We start from the raw sequence: 22394 nt of genomic DNA, 5'->3' as shown, positions 1-22394 counted from the left end.
ATTTTAGTGAAAGTTCTTGATAAAAAATAACAGTGTTGGTGAAGAGTATCATTATTATTCTGTATTATCTATATCACTTTTTTTTTCTTATTGATTAAGAATATAATTATTTCTAATTTTTATACTTACAGAAGCGTGGTTTTGCTATTACAGACTTGGAAGCTTGACTTGGTTCACCAGGACCAGCCTTATTAACAGCTATAACACGGAACTCATACTCCTTTCCCTCAGTCAAGAAAGGAGCTGTTCCTTTGCATTGGTCACCAGGCACCTCAATTGCTTTTTCCCAGTGTGTGCCTTGTTTTTCTTTCTTTTCAATAATATAATGGCTAATGGGAGAGCCTCCATCTTTATCTGGTGCTTTCCATTTAAGTTCTACACGATCTTTATTCCAGTCTATTGGTTCAGGAGTACCAGGAGCACTTGGAGGTTCTGGAATTAGACAGCATAACAATATAATTTGATTGAAGACAAACATGGCATTTAATTAAAATTTCTACTTTGCTTTTTAAAATTTTCTACTTCTACTTTGGAGAGAAAAATAAAATTTCTATTAAGTTAAAACATATTATTATCATTATCATAATTATTTATAATTATGATAATGATATTTTTCTAGAATTTTTCTAGAAGTTTACTCTAGAATAATTATGATAATAATTATTCTAGAGTAAACAGATCTTTGCTCACTCAGTCACAAACCACTAACAAAAAACTCACAGCAGATTCTGGCAACCCATTTCATTTATTCATCACTATGGAGTCTGCATGGTTAGCCTAGTGGCTTTGCACTTTGCAACCATATGCCTGGGGAAGGAGTGTCCTGGGTTCGATTCCCATCGCCAATGCAAGGAGCTTAAGGATCTTCCTCAGCCATAGCCAAGTTAGCCAGTCTTGGGCGTGCACAGCAGGGTTCCCCCCCCCCCCCCCAGTTTATCTGGGTTTTTCATCCCACAAACAGGCAAACCGGCCCAGTGAACACCCACAGATCTACAGCCATAAATACTTAACCCCCCATGAGGGGGCTGAACTTGTCCCAATAGGGATGGGGAAGAAAAGAGAGGAAACTCCACATGAATAAATAAATAAATAAACCACTATGGAAGCAAAAACTCTGGCCCTGATATCTAATAGCTACATATTTATTCAATGTCTGGGAAAGTTCCCTTCTTCTTTCTCCCAATTAATGTTCTGAAAAATTTCTTATACGTCAATGGTATAAAACCCTTTTACTAACTTTTATTTCCATCATATCCCTTATTTTCTGCATATCAATCAACTTCTGAAACCCAAACCATCAATTTTTCATAATAGCAGCACTACAGACCACTCACTATTTTCATCACTAATCTCAGTATCCTTTCAACCATTTCTTCATTCCTAAGTAACATTGTACAGTTCTGATACAACTGCATAGTAATGTAGCCTTATAACGGTGTAGAAATTTTGCCCTTATAATAGTATAGATATTCTGTCTTATGCAAATACTTTTCAAAAGTTTTGCAATTAGTCAGAGCCAAAGAGGACTGTCATCAACATGTTATACTTGACCTCATTTGGTGAGACTGCCATGTAGTCCTGATTTGGAGTATGAACAGGCATATCAAGACAAGAGGAATTTATGTTTAATTATATGGCAGGCAACTATCATAAATTAAGAAACCAACTTAGAAGAACAATACAATGGATGAAAGAATTTGAAGGAAGAGAGGTCAATGGTGCATGGAGATGCTAAAGAAAATATTGTTGACAGCAATGATAGAGAAAAAGTGGCAGCTAAACTGGAAAGATGGAAAAAAATACTGGAAGAGAGAGGTATGAGGCTGAGCAGAAGTAAGACAGAGTATACAGGGCGTTCGGGATAAATTTGACATATTTATAATTAATTATATTTTTCCATAAGTTACATGTATTAACACACACTTCTCTTCATTTAAAAGTTTGGACCCTTCTTCATTCATATACAAGATGTCAGAAAGGATGGATAGCTGGAACCCACCTGAATCATGGAAGAGAATAACTTGTATCATGATGATTCGTGCCCGCCATCAAAATAAGGATATTACGACTGCTGCCCAATACTCCCTGAATACAGTAAAAACAATCAGGCATGAACTAGAGACTTGCAATGGTGACTACGAGGATGTAGCAAGAAGAAAGATCCCTAGCAGACGATCTGATTGCGTTCGTACAGCAGAATTCCTCGCAAATCTGCAGGAACAGGTGTTGAAGAACCCTGGTATTGGAATTCGGGCTTTGTTCGTGGAGTTGCTAACTGTAGTCAAGCCCTGGATAACAAGGGTAGCCAATGGTAGGCCGTATGTATGGCAGCAGGATTCGGCCCCTTGCCACACCTCTGGGAAAAGTCAAAAATGGTTGTCTGAAAATTTCTACGACTTCACCAGTCCAAATGTTTGGCCTCCAAACTCCCCAGACCTTAACCCCATGGATTATTTTGTATGGGGCGCAGTTGAAAAAGACACCAATCGCACTTCCAGTAATACAAAAGCCCAGTTAATGGATAAAATTAAAACAGTTTTTGCGGCCCTTCCCAGGGAGACTGTAGCATCAGCTTGTTCGAGGTTCCGAAGCAGAATTGAAGCTGTGATCGATGATAATGGTGGTTATTTTGAGTAAATCTTGTTGATAGTATTGTAATTAACTCTGCCTGTAATGTTTTTTTGTCAATTCATTAAATTTAATAGATACAAAGAAGATTTTCTTTTTCCTTACGAAACTGTCAAATTTATCCCGAACACCCTGTATGTGTTGCAAAGTGGATGGCAGCCAAGAGACAGATCTGCAGCTGGAAGGAAATGTTATCAGGAAGGTTAGGGACTTTAGATACTTAGGTTTAACAGTGAAAGAAGATAGAGAGGCTGAAAAGGAATGAGATGCAGGATAAAAGCTGGAAAGAGGAACTGGAGAGAGAGAGAGAGATGGCTGGAGTGCTATGCAATAAGAGGGTGCCAATCAATCTAAAAGGCAAAATCTGCACGACAGTAGTGAGACCAGCTATGACGTATGCTATGGAAACTGTAACCCTGAGGAAAAATAACATCAGCAGGATGGAGGTAGTGGAGATGAATGCTTATGTGGATGTGCGGTGTGACCAGAAAGGATCATCTGAGAAATGATGTATGGTGAAAGTTACGAACTTAGGAGTGAAGATAATACAGGAAGCAAGGTTGAGATGGTTTGGTCATGTGACAAGATGGGAGGACAAGTATGTGGGAAGAAAGGTCATGCAGAGGGATGTGCAGGGAAGGAGGAGGCACAGGTGTCCAAAGAAGAGATAGAGGGAACTGTTGGAAGAGGACTTGAGGATGAAGAATTTGGATGTGGTTACAGCCCAAGAGAGGAGGATGTGAAGGAGACTCATTAAAAACAGCAACCCTACTTAAGTGAGATAAGCTGCAGAAGAAGAAGAAGAATGGTAGACTGTGTACATTAAATGAAAGAGATAAAGTGATTTGAGTCAAATGAATAATTTGAGAAATTAAATGGGAATTGCAGATGAAAAAAGAGATATTATGGAAGATATATCAAGAGAGAAATAGAGAATAGTTGCAGAAGGAATATATGGCTCAGGCTAGGAAGTGACTAGTATAGTATAGTAAAGAGAGAAAAATTACAATATGAGAGGGAACTAGAGCTGAAATCTAAAGAGAATTGCAAGGAATTTTTTCACTATGTGGTCAACAGGAAGAAAAATCATCGTGGACAGATTACCTTGTTGAATGGAAACAGGACTCAGGCAACCAAGAGAGATGGCACAGATAAGTCATTTAATGGTTAAGGGATGAAGTGTTACAAGGAATGGAAATTATATATTCTGAATACTGAGCACAATAAATGTCAGTAAGATGAGCACGTATGAAGGGGACAACTAAATGGAATTGCTTCACATTTTAAGGGAATGTGTTGTGGAACTGACTGTGCCATTAATCTAGCTATTTAATGAGTTTTGCAATGGAACAAACCTCTGTAGAATAGAGGTAATAACTAGACAAGCCCTAGCAGAAAAGTAAAGAGTTTTTTATTGAAATAATTGACAGCACTGTCAAACTGATGATGACATCATATGTTGGAGTGATTCCAGCTCTTTCCATCAGTACAAGTTTCTCGTTGGTAGGGTAAACATCTATCGAGTTATTGTGCTTTTGGTAAGGGTATATCTTGAAATCTTGAACAATGATATACAACGATTAAATTTTGTGTTAAACTGAATGACAATGCTACTGAAAGATTCGATAAAATTTAATGAGTATATGGTAATGATTCTTTATCACATGTTCAAGTGTTTAAATGGCACAAAGTGTTCAAAACTAAAACCATGATTGCCATCTTTTGAAAAAGATGGAAATCATGGTGCATTGAGAATTTATCCCAACTGTAACAATCATCAGTCACATTTATTACAAAGAATTCTTTGAAAGGTTGAAAAACAAATCTTATAGGTACATCCAGAAATTGCAAATGATTCGATCTTACATCAGGACAATGCACCTTCTCATTCTGTGCTGTCAATTTTTGATTACTTAGCAAAAAAATGCATTCCAGTGTTGGAACAATCACCATATTTGATTGACTCTCTCTCTCTCTCTCTCTCTCTCTCTGCGACTTTTCTCTTTTATCCCAAGCTCAAGAACAAGATGAAAGGGTACTCATTTTGAGACTGTTGAAAAACATCCAAAAAGCCATGACAGACCATAAAGGAGTGAACTGAAGAGGACTTTCAATGCCACTATATCATATGGAAGGAATGTTGGTACAGGTGTGTTTCATGCAAGGAAATTTACTTTAAAGGTGACCATGATTTTGACCACACAATTAATTAAATACATGGTTTTATGCGAATTTTGTCTCATTACCTTGTTTTATATGAATTTTGTCTCATTACTTTGTTTTATATGAATTTTGTCTCATTTGGAAGATGTTGTGGAGAAATCACATCAACATATGGCTTGGATAGGACTAGCTATAGCCCAAAAAATGAACTGTTGTGTTTGTTTACAAATGCCAGAAGTATCAGAAATAAAGGAGATGAAATGGTTTCAGTGATTGAGTTTATTCGCCCCCAATTCATTGGAATAAGTGAAACATGGTTGAATGAAGATGATATCGTAACAGGAATAGAAATGGAAGGATACAGTATTTTTCATGAGGATAGAAAGGGCAGGAAGGGAGGATTGTGCTGCTGATGATAATAGGGGAATTAAGTCCACATAAGGTAGACATGAAAGGGGAATAGTGGCAATGGTTATGAGGCAGTGTGTTGTAATGTGGAGGTTGAGAGGAAGACATATTTAGTTGGATATTGCTATAGGCCTGGGAATGTGGAAGATGGTGATGAAAAAATGCATAAACAAAGGAAGTTGTTCCTTAGTGAACAAAGGAAGGGTAATTATTAAGGTGATTTTAATTATGGAGGTATAGATTGGAACAAAAATATAGCATTTTGGAATAAGGAAAGTGATTTTCTCGAGTTCTTGAGAGATAACTATCTCAGGCAGCATTTAAAGGAAGACACGGAATGATCAAGAGGTCTAGATGTCATTATTTCATCGGCGGATGTAATTGTTAGAGGGGATTCACATTTTCCTCCAGTTGGTGAAAGTGATCATGAAGTAATCACCTGTGTTGTGGCTAGTCATATGCAAGCTTTTGCAAGGAAAGGATATATGTGGAATTATAAGGCTGGTGATTATGACAAGCTTATGAGATAACTTTGAGCTATAATGTGGAATGAGGAGTTGAGCGGTAAGGAATAAATGCTGCATGGGAACTTAAAAAAAAATACATAACAGCATCAATGTATGAATGTATCCCAAAGGCCAAAAGGCTGAATAAGGTAGATGTAAAATGAATGAAAGTGGAGCTTAAGAATGAAATATGGAAAAAGGAAGTACTTTGGAGGAAGTACAAGATGAATAATGGTAATAATCAGTCATATAAAGAACAAGCCAGGAGAGTGTCTCAATTTAGTAAGGAAAATAAGAGTAGAGTATGAGCAGAAATTGGCAAATCAGGCAAAGAAAAACCCTAGAGAGTGTTTTTAGATAAGTGGCAAGTAGAAGGTAGAGTGATCATAGTAAGATGAAGTTATTGGATGAAAGTGGTAGAATGGTAACTGCAGCAGAAGACATTGTTGAGGTATTCAGTGATCAATTTATAAGGGTGTTTCATCCTGATCAAGGTGAAATCAAGAAGAAATTAAGTGTAGAAGACATAGAAGAGGGTAGCTTAATTGCGATTGAGTAGGAGGAATTTCAGGAAATAAAAAACCTTGATGTTAATAAGGCAATAGGATTTCATGACATATCATCACGCATCTTAAGGGAATGGTCCACGAACTGGCAGTAGCATTAGCATGCCTATTTAATAAGAGTTTTGCAACAGCACAGGTTCCAAGGGAGTGGAAGGAGGGTAAAATTGTTACAATGCATAAAGGCAGTGATAAGGCTGTAGCTTCAAATTACAGGCTGGACTGTATATCTGTAGTTGTGGTGAAGGTCCTGCAGAGATATTGGCGAGAAGTTGGATACAGAAATAGGTTGATAACAGCAGTATTCTCTGTGGTTAGTAGTATGGGTTTGTTAAGGGGAGATCATGTTTCACTAACTTAATTATGTACTATAACAAGGTGACAAATACCTTGGACAGAGGAGATGCATATACAGTGGTGTGCTTGGAATTTGCAAAGGCTTTTGATAGACTGCCACATGACAAGCTCTTAAATAAATTGAAACAGATGGGATTGGATAACAGACTTCTGTGTTGGATCAGTGACTGGCTGTCAGATAGGTATCAGAAAGTTGTATATGGGGGGTGCAGTATCTCAGAAGAGAAAGGTCACCAGTGGTGTGCCACAGGGGTCAATTTTGGGGGCCATTGTTGTTCAATTTGTATGTTAATAATATTGGGTTGGTTTAACTAGTGATATCTGGCTGTTTGCAGATAACATAAAACTGGGGAGAGCAATGCACAGTCAGGTTGATGTTAATGCCTTAATTGAGGACTTGAATAGATTGCATGAATGGGCAGGTAAGTGGAACTATCAGTTCAATGTTGCCAAGTGTAAAGTTTCAAGATTTGGTAAGCAACGAAGGGATGCAAACAGTGATGTAGTTAGAGCTTTTGCTGCCTGGAGCGGTCCCTGAGTTTGCCGCCCCTCTCAATACACAATAAAAATACCACAAAAAGTCAAAATGACGTATAGGGAAATAAATTAAAACACTATGTTTATTTTTGAATAAAACTTTAGTTTCAACATTCTAAAATGTTATTTTTCTTGCTTTTCTGTTAGCAAAATCATCAATGACATTGTCGAAGTCTATTTCATAGTAATGTAGGTAATTCTTAATCAGTTTTATTTAGAAAAACTCCTCTCACAACTAGCAACACTTAGAGCAATTGTGAGGAAAATTAGCTGTAGTATTACAATAGTTGGAACTGATTTCTCGAGACTGTATTTTAGAATTAACTGCAAAAGTTCAAAGTGCGCCCGGGGAGAACTGCCCACCTCCCTCTACCTACCCCCTCTGGATGTAAAGTATACACTTGGTAGGGAAACTTGAACAGAAGTAGAGGAGATGAGAAATCTAGTCGTGATGGTGGCCAAGAACCCGAAATTCAGGGGCCACACTGCACAAGTTGTGAGGACATCACATCGAATAATGACAATGATGCAGAGAACCCTGACTGGCAGAAATAGAGAGGTTATGATTCCATTGTATAAGGTCATGATAAGGCTCATATGAATAACTGTGCAGAGATTTAGTTGCCAGGTTTTCATGGCAATGAGAATGTGTTGGAAAGAGTACAGAGAAATTCACAAACGTGGTCAGTGGTCTTTGGAATGTGGAGTACAAGGACAGATTGAGAGAATGTAAGTTGCAGAGCCTCATGAATAGGAGGAAGATGGAAGGGATATGATTGAGACATATAAGCTGGTCAGGGGTTGTTATCAGGTAGACATGGAAAAGAATTTTCTTAGAATGGGAGAGGGGAGTAGAACAAGAGGCCATTGCTGGAAACTGTATAAGGAAGGTGTGAGCAAAGGAGTGAGAAGCAGGTTCTTTGCATGAAGGGTGGTTTGTGAGTGGAATGCATTGCCTGAGTGTTTTGTGAATGTGGACACATTGAATCAGTTTAAGATGCAGTTGGATGAGCACTGTATGCAACAGTGAGTACTTCCCATGATGAGTCTCTGACTCCATGGAAGTCAAATGTTGATGATGATAATAATAATAATCATAATGTCTTTTCCATATGCCACTCATACATTGAGAGATCACTTCGTCCTAAACTACAGCCATATTTTTAATATCATGATAAATATTGAATGCTTTCCAGAATTGCATGAGAGTCTGGTCGTTTCCTTCAGTAGCAGAAATGGCTTGTGAAAAAGCTCTCCATAGATACTAAGCCTTAAACACTACAAGAACTGCCTGATCCATCAGTTGGATCAATGAAGTAGTGTTTGGAAGGAGAAATAGGACCTTGAACTTGGCGAAGATCACCGATATAAGACGGATGACCGAGAGCATTATCTAAAAATTTTAAATTTTAAATTCTACATTTTCTTTTACGTAGCAGCTTTCCATTTCACTCACATTACAGTTGATGAAGGCATCTGCAAACAATTGTCGAGTCATCCATGGCTTCTTATATCTCTGCTAATGAACTGGAAGAGTATGCTTCCTAATGTTTTTGAAAGCTGGTGGATTCTCACTGTGCGATATCACAAATGGTTTCGGTTTATATCCAGCCACATTACCCACTAACAGAATCATAGGATGGTCTTCAAGAGCTTTGAAACTAGGCATAGATTTTATCTTTTTGTGGATGAATTGACTGCTCAGACATTTTTTTCTGAAACTAAGAGGTCTCATCCATATTAAATATTTGCTGTGGCAAATAATTTTCCTCTGTAATAATTTTATCCAATTTCTCCACAATCTCCTTGGCAGCCTTCTCATTGGCACTTGCAAATTCACCATACATTTTCACATTATTGAATTCATAGTTGTAATCAAGTCTTGCTTTTTCCTTCAACATGTTGAAGTTTGTTGTGTGTGTAGTGCCTTGGCGGTTATGGTCATAGGGCTAAGAGGTATGCACTTTTGGTTCAGGTCTTCTATGCATGATGGAAGTAGCTTTTCCAATCACCAATAGGACCTTGTCATTGCTTTGTCACTATCGTTGAACTGTAACTTTGTTTCGCGATCAATTGCTCACCCCTTTTTCTGTGATTCTTCACCAGGTTTTTTATTTGGGCTTGTAGAGCCATGTTACACAAAATATTTAACGATAAATACACAAATAACCAATATTTTAAACACAAAATCAACAGAGGAGCTGTTGAAGACATGTGCTGACTGCCGAGGAAGGGTTGCCATTGAATGAACTGTTGCCACTGCATTGTTGCTAAATAAAAACCTTTTTACTTTACGCTCGCTTGCATCTTGTTCGAAAGAATAGTTGAAAATGTAATTTATTCCATTATGGGATCACAGATGTATCTTCAAACGGATGTAAGTTGAGGGATGACTATATATATATATATATATATATATATATATTGGTGATCATTCTTATATAAAAGGGAATAAGTCAGCAATGTATGACTAATAATGAGACACAGTAGCATTAGATGGCAGGTATAAATATAGTTGATAGCAGTAGTAGATTGATATCCACATGCATGATAATGGGAAAAGATTACTTTAAATAGGGATGACAGCAAGACCCAGTAGGCAAGTAAGAGTATCTTGGTACTTTATGCCACAGGGCATTAGTTTTACCATGAAAAATGCAATAAATAGCCAGTCTTCTATGGAGGTTCAGGAATACTGCTCTTGGAAAGTTGGGTTTTTCACTCTGCAAAACCTATCCATTATCTTTGACAGACAGCACAGATATTTGCTAAAGGCAGTAATGTTTTAATAATTTACTTACTTATTATAATAAGGTGAGAGCTGCAATGAATGAAGGAGATGAATATACAGTATATATAGATTTTGAAAGGCTTTTGATAGATTACCACATAATAAGTTGATAATCACAACCTACAGCAGATGGAGTTGGATATTAGACTAGTGCATTAGAATGGAAATTAGCTATCTAATAGATATCAGCAAATTGTGTATGGGGAAAGCAATATCCCAGAAGAGATAATGGTGTGCCTCAGGAGTCTGTTTTAGTGCCATTGCTGTTAATGATATTATGTTAATGATATTGGGGAATATTTGAATGGGGATATTCAGTTGTTTGCAGATGATGCAAAGTTGGGAAAAACTATGAGTAGCAGAGTAGATGTCATGGCCTTACAAGAAGACTTGAACAGACTGAATGACTGCACATGGAAGTAAGGATAGCAGTTCAATGTTGCAAAATGTAAGGTTTTAAAATTTGGAAAACAAAGATGGGATGTACAGTTTATGCTTGGTGAGGATATATTGTTGAAGGTGGAGAAAATGAGAGATCTTTGGGTGATGGTGGATAAGGATCTAAAATTTATAGGACACATTGCCAAATTGTGAGGACAACAAAACAAATACTGGCAATGATGTGGAGCACACTGAAGTGTGGAGCACACTTACTTGTAGAAGTAAGGAGATTCTGGTTCCATTATATAAGGCACTGATTAAGCTACATATGGACTGCTATGCACTGATTAAGTCAAAAGAAAAGAGCTGTATAAGGAGAATGTGAGCAAGGGAGTGAAAAGCAAGTTTTTTGCAAGAGATTGTGAATGATTGGAATGCATTGACTGTGTTGCATCTGCAGAGAATTTGAATGTATTTAGGGCATAGTATGATGAACTGTGTGTAAGACAAAGGTTCCTCCCATGATGAGTCTTTGACTCTGTGCAGGTCTTGGGATAACAATAATCAGGCAAATTGTTGAGAGAATGCATACAAAATTCACAGCCATAATACACTAGTTTCATAGACTTAGGTTGCTTTAGCCAGAAATGCAACTAATTTCATACCAATGCATATAATAATTTTGCATACGATATAGGATATCATATGCAAAAAGCTAAAAATGGAAGGACCACAAGAAAAGGCTAATTGTGTTAGCCTTTTTTTTTTAAACAAAATTGGTTTTGCAATTTTCCATCATCCTAAAAGAGCATTAGAGCATGGTACAATACATGTTTAGAAATGAAAATGAGAAATGAGAAAATGAGAATGTTCTCGATTGGGAAAGAAGTGGGGAAACCAGTCATAACCAAGAAAGATTATCTGTGACTATCTTGGTAAGGAATTCCCCAGCCAGTGGATCACTAGAGATGCTCTAATCACCAGAAGTTACACCAATGGGTTTCTTTTTTCTGGGGGTATATAAAAGATAATATATACTCTATGGCTGTAATAAGCCATCAATGCCATCACTAGAGTCACATTAACATTCCCTAGATTGCTCATGGGAAAAAAGTAAAGTTTCAACAAGATGTGATCTGCATTAGAAACAGCACTCACAGTGATGTGTATCAAGCATCTGGCAAATCACTATTTATTGACATAAGTAATTTCTTTTCTTCTACACATAATTGTGTGTGTGTGTGTGTGTGTGTACGCACATTAAAAGTTTTCAAGAAATTTGCTCCACCATGTGTATATATCATGATAAACACAAATAGTCAAGACTATACTAGAAAAGTGCAGAATTTCATTTTTGAAATTTTTACTTGCTTGCCACTTGATATATGTTAAAAATGATAAATGTTTTAAGTATAATATTTAAGTATAATAAGCGCCTCTGTAGCGCAATTGGAAGAACGATGGTACGTTGCGCCCTTCGATTGGAAAAGGCCTAAGTTTGATTCTCGTCATGACGGGAGAATCTTTATATGGACTTTTTCAATTGAAGGTGAGTTAGCCAATCTCATATGGTGATAGCAGGGTTTTTTCTTCCGGAAACTTCGGTTTTTCATCTTGCATGCAGACAAATCAGCCCTTCAGAACACACGCAATTTACAGACAAAAAATTCTAGCGGTGGTAATGGTGGTTGTGGGCAGTAGATGGCGTTGATGTAGGTGATTGGTAGTATAGGTTCTGTGTAGTAGTAGAGATGAAGAGTTGTACAGTAGGTGACTTCCCACGATGAGTCTTCGGACTCCTTAGAAGTGTCACTAATAATAATAATAACTGGGAAATGAGTATGCCTCACATTTTAAGGACAACTGTCATTCACCATCATTAAATTAATAAGCTTTCTGTTACTACATATTAATAAAAGTATAATACAATAAAAGTGTCTCATTATGCATTTCATGGTGGTTTGATCATTTTTGATGATCCATATAAGACATGAATACCATGGAGATGGCATAGAGAAACTAAATCAACCCTGTGGGTTATGATTAAATGAATGTAAGAAACATTAACAGAGAATGTTTATCAATATTAATTTTTAATTTCATACCATAAGGATCTTTAGCAATAATCGGCCTCATAGTCTCAAGAGGTTCTGATTCTCCTTCTTTGTTGATGGCTTTTACTCTAAAACTGTAACTTTTTCCAGGTGACAGGCCAGAAACATCCATCTCTGGTATGTGAGTCCGACCCACAGGAATCCAAAGACCAGTATCAGGATCTTGCTTTTCTATGATGTAGCCTTCAATTGGCTCCCCACCATCATCCTTTGGTTTATTCCACTTCAGCTTGCAACCATTCTTATGAATATCAGCAACTTCTAAAGGTCCCTCTGGTTTGGATGGTTTTGCTTAAGTTTAAAAATAAAATATATTTATATTACTATAAGTAAATATAATTATACAAATAAAATAAATTTTGTATGATAATCGAAAGAATCTATCTTTCTTTATATTAATTGAGAAATAAATGGAAAATAATTAGAAAAATGATATTAGGTATTCAAAGCTGAGTCTACAGATCTTGGTAAGCTTAGACAGCCAAGTTTTAGATGCAATTTTACAGATAAAAGTAATGCAATTTTGCATCTCAACTATCCCAAGTTTAGTTTTAATAATAAGTCCATCTCCACTCATTCTTACACTACAATCCATATATTAAATTACAATGAACAAGAATGTGTGTAAAAACAATCTCATGTATTTTTTTTTTTTATATTTTATTTTAATTAATCTCATGTATTATATCTCATTGTATGACTGAAGGATATTTCAGAATACATGATGTAGCATTTGAGGGAAAAAATCATGCAAAGCTGTAGAGCAGGCATTCCCAACCCTATGCTTGCGGGCACCATGGCACCTGTCGACCAATTTGTGTGTGCCCGCAGGTGCTCAACCGTGTGCAATATTGTTTGAAATAATCACGTGCACATCAAGCAACAATTCATGGCATGCTATATGATGCATGCGTTAATGACACATGATGAGTATTAAATGCATACAAATGTAAAGTAGATGCGCATTCGAAGTTGTTCATTATCTGTTGTCAGTTATATGCGCATAATCTTAATGGTGCCTTGTACTTAAATTTTTGAATTATTTTGATTTTTAATCCTAAAATGAGTGAATCAAGTAAAAGACAATGAACCTATAATTTTAACACTGACTCTGAGGAAACATATTGTTTCATTACTTTTAAAGATAATTGTGTTTGTTTGTTGTGCAAGAGTAGCATTGCAATTCCGAAAAAACATAATGTTGAACGTCACTTCCAGACAATGCATGCCACTTTTAATATGAATTATCGACTTAAATCTGAAATAAGAACGAAAAAATAAATCAACTAAAATCGAACCTGTCTGCCCAACAGTCAGTTTTCATTAGACATGTAGTAACATGTAAAAATGCCACCGTTGCTTCTTTAAAAATTTCTCACATGCTCACAAAGAAGAAAAACTCATTCCAAGATGGCGAGTTGTTAAAAGAGGCATTTTTGACTGGTGCCGATTGTTTATTTGAGGGATTTTCTAACAAAGGTGAGATTATGTCAGCAATACAAGATTTACAATTGTAAAATAACACCGTCACAAGAAGAATACATGTAATTTTAATGGGCATACAAATTCAGTTAAAAAGTGACTTGGAAATATGTAACTGGTTTTCTTTACAATTTGATGAGTCAACAGATGTATCACAGTTAGCAGTTATAGTGAGAATGGTATTTAGTAACTTCACTGTAAAAGAAGATCTACTGAAAATTTTATCCATGAAAGGACAAACAACTGGTGAATATATTTATAATACATTCAGAATATATGCCAAGTCGATAGATATGCCTTTGCACAAGCTGTCTGCGATAACTACTGATGGGGCACCAGCACTGGTTGGCAATATCAATGGATTTATTGCACTCTGCAAGAAAGATCATTCATTTCCAAACTTTATGTCCTATCACTATCCACCAGGAAGCTTTATGCAGTAAAATACTGCCCTTTGGACATGTTATGAAAGTTGTTACAAAAATAATCAACTCCATTCGAGCAGCCCCTTTGCGGCACCAACTTTTCAAGGCTCTATTGCAAGACATTGAAGATAAAGAACCTGATCTCATCCTGCATACTGAAGTACATTGGCTCAGTAAAGGTAAAGTCGTTACAAGATTTTTAAGCTTAATTGAAGAAATAAAAAAATATCTTCATGTCAAAAATGAAACTTTTGATGGATGAAACGACTTTTGCTCGCTGTTGGATTTATGGTTTCTCACAGACATCATGCAAAAATTTAATTCTTTAAATTTGGAGTTGCAAGGAAAAGATAGACATTTTGCTAAAATGATAGTCTCTGCAAACTCATTTAAAGCAAAACTGGATTTGTGGATATCACATCTGTAGATGGGATCTCCCGTTCATTTCCCAAATATGAAAAAAATGGTAGGCGATAGTGAATTTAACTTGTCACCATTTGTTAAACATCTTCAAGTGCTTAAAGAAGAGTTTGAAAAGAGATTTCAGGAGTTTACTATCATCGAGCCAATGATCTCCTTTTTTATCAATCCTTTTACTTGCCAAGTAAATATAATGGAAATAGCTGCATGCATTGCAAAGCTTATTCAAGTATATGCTGAAGAACTGGAGTTAGAAATTTTGAAAATTCAGAATGATATTATGCTAAAATCCCATATAACAGATGAAAATGTCTGGAATCTAGTGGATAGAAAAACATTTCCATTCTTAAAGAGAGCAACGCACAAGATAAAATCGTTTTTCGGTTCCACATACCTTTGCAAATCATTGTTTTCAACCACGAATATCACAAAATCAAAATATAGATCACGACTCACTGATGAGCAACTTGATGATTGTTTAAGAACTGGAATATCATCATATTCTTCTAATTATGAAGCACTGGCTAATGAAATGCAATGCCAAAGATCACACTAACTTACATATATATATTTAAATTTTTATATAATGTAAACTTTTAAGAAATAAAACATTTAATTATAATGTAAACTTTGTATGTATTCATTTAACAAAAGAATTCAAAAAATATGCTTGAAAAAATAGATGGTGCCTGTCGCCCTACCAGTATTTTAGAATGTGCTCTAGGAAACAAAAAGATTGGGAACCCCTGCTGTAGAGTATCATTGATATATTTAGAATATCTTTAGATATTCTAAATATCTAAAGATATTCAAACTGTTATCGATGTGGTCAACTAGGATTTTGGAGTTATGGAAGTGTTAGAGAGGATCCAGACACAAATGACCAAAATGGTGAACTGACTGAAGGTTTATGTGCTATAAAGTTTAGTTGACAAGTGGAAAAGATAAATGATTTTCAGTTAAAGTTTTCTCATGGCATATGGTGAGTACACAGACAATTAAAAATGAGATAAGGTAAATGCATTTTACTGCGCTTCCTTGTGTAAACAAGTTTAACAGAAGAGGTATGGTAAGTGATGTCAGGTACCTTATATAATAATAATAATTCATTAAACACTTAATTTTATGAATAAGAAAGGAAAATTTACAGACAACGATGTTATTTTCAAGACATGTTTTTACTTTAAAACTAACTTATTATATATGACAATGCTAAACAATATTTTTTTTAGCTAATCATTCAATACTGATAATCCAATACTGAATTCAAGAATTATAATTCAGTGTGTTAATACTGAGTAGATGTGGAAAAAAAATAAAAAACTATCACAGTGCATTAATTGGCAAATCAGTCCTCATTCTCATTGATGCCTGATGAAACATCACTATCTTGATTACTGGGGGCTCGAAGCAGATGATGTTATGTTTAGCTCAAGGAGCCTGCAGAGCCCTCCCCCCCCATTTGGTTGAGGACAGAAGTAAAGCAGTTTTACAGATGGTAATGTGATTAGAAGACCTCTTGGTCATCTGGTGCATCTACATTGCTAGATTGTGCCTGAAAAGAGAGAGTAGTTGTGTACTGTCAAGGCCACATTTGGCATGGAAACTGGAGCACTCTATATGGGTGACATGTCTAAGAACTTATCTCCTCTCAAAGCATATTTACCTGCTCTTTTCTCTTCACTCCTGAAACACTAACATGATAGTAAATTACCACTTGCATAATTCATGGTATCAACACCAACTTAAATTATATGCACCATGTAAGAATTCAGTCTTACTCATGAATAATTCTATGCCTGAATTTTCAAAGAAAAGAGAAACTGAATGTGAATCACAGTACATGACTTACCTGAAGACATATAACATGTGACTGTTATGTAAAATGAACAAGAGAGTAGTCATGCTACCATACACAAAAAGATTCATGCACAAATACTATAATTACCAAAACATATAGGAAGCATCTCAGAAGGTGGAAAGGGACTGGGCGGAAGAAGAAAATTGAGAGGGGAGGGCTAAAACGGAGTGATGGCTGGAAGTCTGAAAATGCTGAGTGTCATGAGTATCTCTCCTGGTAGAAAGAGAAACCAGGCAATGAGAATAGCCAATAGGAAGGACCTCCCATGATGAGTCTTTTGACTCCATGGAGGCCTAAATAATAATAATAATAATAATAATAATAACAAGCTAAAACTTAAGAAAAAGTGGCAAGTGAGCAAGGCAGCATAAAACTTCAGAAGAAAAATTTTCTCAGAAGGAAGAGGGAACTGTGCTATGAAGAATTATCCATACCCTACGCATAAGTTCTGAAGTCATAAACTGAGAACTCACAAGTCAAAAAGTTATGGAGAACATTCTATGAATGAACTATAAACTTCTTATGATTAAAGGCCCACAGTATATAAGGACTTTTCACAGAATGTTTCTAAATAAAAAAAAAGGTATGTTGGGATGAATGAAAGTCCATACTAAATTGCATGAACTTAGAGGAAATGTCTGAAATATATCTAAGTAGGGTAAGAAGACAATGTACTTCTGTGTTAAGAAAGAAGAAACTGCATAAAATTAAAGCTTTAGAACTTTTTTTTTTGACATTTACATTAAACAAGAATAACAAAGGACTTGTGAAATGAAGTACAGCACTTAGCATTACAAGTAACAGTTGTGTAATTCATTCAGTGTATTATGTTGTTAACACATATTTGCCATGATTAACACCAAGTTGACAAAGACTAAGATATAAGCCTCTAAGTTGAAAGTGCCACATGGTCAACAGATGCTACCAGTAAAGTATCTTGAATTACTGTTGGGTCTAGGTGAAGCATAAAAGATAACATGATACCCAGGTATGAACTCAATTATATATTTGTTGTTGTTGTGCTAGACATAAGTTGTTCATAGTTAAACATAAGTTGTTTAAAGTATGTATTGTGAACATTAACTAGTTTCAATTAAGCTGTTATCGTTAATATTATTTGTGTCATTACTAAATTATAAACAAAGTCACTTTGCTATATGCTATCCAAGAGAAACCCTTTTATGTAATTAATTAATTAATTAATCAGGAGATTAATCAGTTTCCCTTCCAATTAGCAAACATTAAGTATATGAACTGCCTGGATCACAACACCATCACCTACAGATATGCAAATCTGATGTCTTATTTTTGATAGAAAACTAAAAAGTACTGCCATAAAACTGTCCAAACTACACTCTGTATGATTCCGACACAAGCGTGGTATCTGTGCTTTTGTGTGATCTGATATTCCTTACCAGGAATTACCAAAATATCATATGCCTAATCTTGAATTTCCAGTTTTTGACCTTCTGTTGCTTAAGATTATCTTGCCACATTCTGAAATCATTTCATTTTGACCCCATTGATTTCTTATTCCAGAAATTTGATTTCCTAAAACCCAAATGTCCTAAGAGTACAGCAAAGTCATCTTCCTTGATAACTTAACTGTGCTGTTAGGACATTCAGACTTAATGTCCACAACTCTTACTGGATTCCTTTTTCCAATTGCATGCACTAAACCAGAAAAGAAGCTCATATATTGCCATAAAATGAGAACCTAAAGCAAACTATTTATCTACAAACCAGAACATTGATGCTCTCCACTCAACCTAATAGTTTGAATGTTTTCTTAACCAATACTTCTTCCAGGTACACTTTCTTGTATAGTGAGAACTGAAGAGTTTTCATAATTATAAAATCACATGTATGCCACAGTAAAAATTATTTATTATACAAATGTTTTGTCTTACATATTGTAAGACATCACCAGTGTGAATGATGAACAACAGTGAGGAATTTGAACAATACAAAAAGTGGAGTATATGCATTACATTAGAATCCTTCTATATTTACAGCCGCATTTTTGTTTAAAAATATGATTGTGCTGAAAATAACTAAAATAAAACTAAAATTATGATAAAATTTGACCTACTTAATAAAGCTGAAGACAAAATTTTCCTCATTACATCACTTTTTTTCATCCAACTCCTGTAACTTCTGTTGATACCTTTCCAGGTGACTCACTCCAAAACCATTCAGATGCAATCCATCACTCTTATACAGTTAAATTCATCCCTCATACTCACCTCATACATTCACAAACTGCACTTCTTTCTGTTCACATATATCTGCTAACATTCTATTCAAGATCTTTGCTGCAACCCATCTTTGTCATACCTGAGCAACACATACTCTTCCTACCACATTACTGTCTTTCACTCTCCTCAGTAATCTCCTGATATCCATCCTCACATTCTGATATCCTAATCAGTGACTACCAATATAGACCTTGATTGGCAGAATCCATATTATTGGAAGTTTTTCCACTTGGTTATACTATAAATTAAAGATACCAAGAAATTATATATTGGTTTAATCCTTTATCCAAGTGTAAGCAAACAAGTTTATGCCTGAACTATTTTCAGGACTGGGGCAACTTGTATAAAGAAGGTAGTGACTTCACATCACTTGCCTTAGTATCCCAACATGTATAATGCTATGCATGATGAGACCTCAATAAAGGTCGAAACCGGTCTGGATAGTGATTTCGCATAATGTATTCCCATAATGCATAGCACTATACATGTCTGCAAGGAGATGTGCTTTGCATTATGGGATACTAAGGAAAGTGATATGAATTCATTAGCTTCTTTATACGAGTTGCCACAGTCCTAAAAATGGTTCAAGCGCAAACTTGTTTGCTTACACTTGGATAAAGGATTAAACCAAATATAAATTTTCTTGGTATCTTTAACTTATAGAATCCATATTGGTGGTCACTGATTAGGGCATTTAGACTTAATGGCAGATTTCCTCACCTATATAATCCACTTTAGGACACATGCCATAGAAAGATTTGAAGAAACCTGTGCTGTTTTATTCAACATTTCCAAGATAATCTATAGGTTCAGCATCAAGGGGTGCTCAAAAAATTACTATCTTCTGTCTTCCACTGTCTGATTTCTCTCTCTCTCTCTCTCTTCTAGACTCTCTCCAGCCACTGTCTCACAGATGGTCAGTTTCTGTTCAGGTATTTCCATGAGCAATGTTCAGCTGAAGTAAAATCCCTCTGTATAAGTGTTGGATAGACATAGGTGAAACATTTATTTTTAATTAAGAGAAACTAATTAAGTCTCCCACTATTCTCTATATATTTAATTAAGATTTAATTAAATCAGATTTACTTAAGATAGATTAATATATATTCAACAGTGGCGATGTATGTAACTTATACAGAATGAATAATACATACTCAATAAACATTGACAATGAAATACATCATGAATTCCCATTTCTGCTGAATTTACACTAACACAAACAATAACACCACAAGCATCCTTTTGCATTACATCTGAACTGCTGATGCACCAGACCTGCTATGCCTACCAAATTTTATTCCTTTTAAGTTATTTCTGTGAACAGCCTTCCTCATGAACCTCAAAGATCAACTACAATCTTTAGCAATTCAAACACAATAAACACAGATTATTATTTTATCAACAATGAGAATTTGCTGCTTTTCTTTGGATTTAAACATCTTTAGGAAGATTTATAAGAAACATAAAAAGAGATCAAAACACTTCAAGCACCCATTATTTTAAAAATTGTAAGATGATGAACAGTCAGTCACATGTATCATTAGACACACCATAAACAGTATACTGTTGTGCAAAACATATTAATTTTTAGCATAACAGAGATCTAGCATGTTACTAAATTAAGGACAACCAGATATCATGAAGTATAATCCTTGATATGCCTTGTGTGCCAATTACATCGTAAGACTGAACATTCTAGTGTAAACACATAAAAATGTAATATAAATTATAAGAAAATTGTTATTTATAAACATATATGGAGGTAGAAAGAATTAGTTGTGAATGGGTCTAAATCTATGATGTTGAGACGACTTCACAAATTGGGTTTTAATATTATTATTATTATTATTACCACCCCAAGACCTCATGGAGTCAAAGACTCACTATGAGGTCCTTTTATCTCACACACACAGCTCATCATACTGTGTTTTAAACACACTCAAATTCTTTGCAGACACCACATTCTCAGACAAAGGCATTCCAATCACTCACAAATCTGAACAAAAAAAAACATTCCTCTCACTCCCCTACTCACACCCTCTTTATACAGTTTCCAGGGATGACATCTGGTTCTCCCCTGATTTCCCACTATTCTCTGTAAAACTTCTCCAGCATTGAATCTATAACAACCCCTTACCAACTTATAGGTCTCTATCATATCTCACCTCTTCCTCCTGTCCACCAGACTCTGCAAATTACATCTTCTCAATCTTTCCTCATACTCGACTTTCCAGAGGTCAGAAACTACCTTAGTCAGTCTCCTTTGGACCCTTTCCAACATCTCTTCATCCTTCTGAAAACCCGGTGACCAAATCTGGACACAATAGTGCATGTGTGGCCTAATTAAAGCCTTACACAATGGAACAAGAATCTCCCTACTTCTACATGTCAGTGTCCTCCGCATCATTCCCAAAAGCCTTTGTGTTGTCTTCACAATTTTGGTGATATGTCCCCTAAATTTTAGATCCTTATTTTAGATCTTAAATTTTATAACCTTCCAACAATATATTCTCACCAAGCCTAAATTCTGCATCCCATTTTTGTTTTCCAAATTTTAAAACCTTACATTTTGCAACATTGAACTGACATCCCCATTTTCATACCCAATCACTCAAACTATTCAAGTCTTCCTGTAAGGACACAACATCTTTACAACACTTCATGGTTCGTCCCAACTCTCCATCATCTGCAAACAATTGAATATCTCCATCCAAATCTTCACCTATATCATTAATATACAAGTTAAACAGCAATGAACCTAAAACAGACCTCTGAGGCACTCCACTAGTGACTTTCCTTTTCCTGGATATTGCTCCCCCATACACAACTTGTTGATACCTATCAGATAGCCAGTCTCCAATGCAATGCACTAATCTAATATCCAACCCCATCTGCTCTAGTTTGACTATCAACCTATCATGAGGTACTCTATCAAAAGCCTTTGCAAAAAACCAAGTATATTACTGTGTATCGTTTTCCTCTGTCCAAGAAAGCAGTCACTTTCTTGTAATAAGTAAGTGGATTACTAAATCATGACCTCCCTTTAGCAAATCCACGCTGTACATCAAAGATAATACCATTGTTATCAACCCAACTCTGGATCCTAGTTCTCACAAGCTTCTCCAACAATTTAACCACAACACCTGACACACAGATAGGCCTATAGTTTGATGCTTGAGTTCGATCATCTCCTTTATGAAGTGGCACAATCTTGCCCTCCTTCCCCTCCTTAGGAACTTGATTGAGTGCAAGACTCATATTAAAAAAACATGTCAAGGTAGATATCAACTCCCTGGCACATTCTTTCAGAATATGTGGTGATATATTATCAAGTCCCACAGCCTTATTTACATCTAGTTTACTCAACTCCCCATACACCTCTTGCTCACATACAGTCAGTGTCTCCTCCCCATCATCAATTGTTCTCAATCCCTCCATGAAGTCATATTCACAAGATTGAAAGAGCTTCATGAACTGCTCATTAAGAATCTCCACCACAC

The 22394-nt window shown here is 35.8% G+C and overlaps 1 protein-coding gene across 5 annotated transcripts in view; it reads right to left on the bottom strand.

Moving 5' to 3' along the window:
• Window positions 1-22394, bottom strand: part of LOC150108743 (twitchin-like) — a 2666638-nt gene that overhangs the window by 1321860 nt on the left and 1322384 nt on the right. For all 5 annotated transcript variants that reach the window (XM_090390962.1, XM_090390961.1, XM_090390964.1 and 2 more), the window contains 2 exons: window positions 12440-12739; window positions 130-432 (listed from right to left, as the gene is read on the bottom strand). In XM_090390962.1, coding sequence (XP_090247088.1) covers window positions 130-432; window positions 12440-12739 — 603 coding nt within the window. The remainder of the gene's footprint in view (window positions 1-129; window positions 433-12439; window positions 12740-22394) is intronic.

The sequence above is a fragment of the Typopeltis vanoorti genome, chromosome 3 (assembly GCF_054136105.1).
Source record: "Typopeltis vanoorti isolate ZY-2024b chromosome 3, IOZ_Tvanoo_1.0, whole genome shotgun sequence".
Lineage (NCBI taxonomy): Eukaryota > Metazoa > Arthropoda > Arachnida > Uropygi > Thelyphonidae > Typopeltis > Typopeltis vanoorti.
Note: the sequence above shows the minus strand (reverse complement) of the source record. Positions and strands in the feature narration are given on the sequence as shown.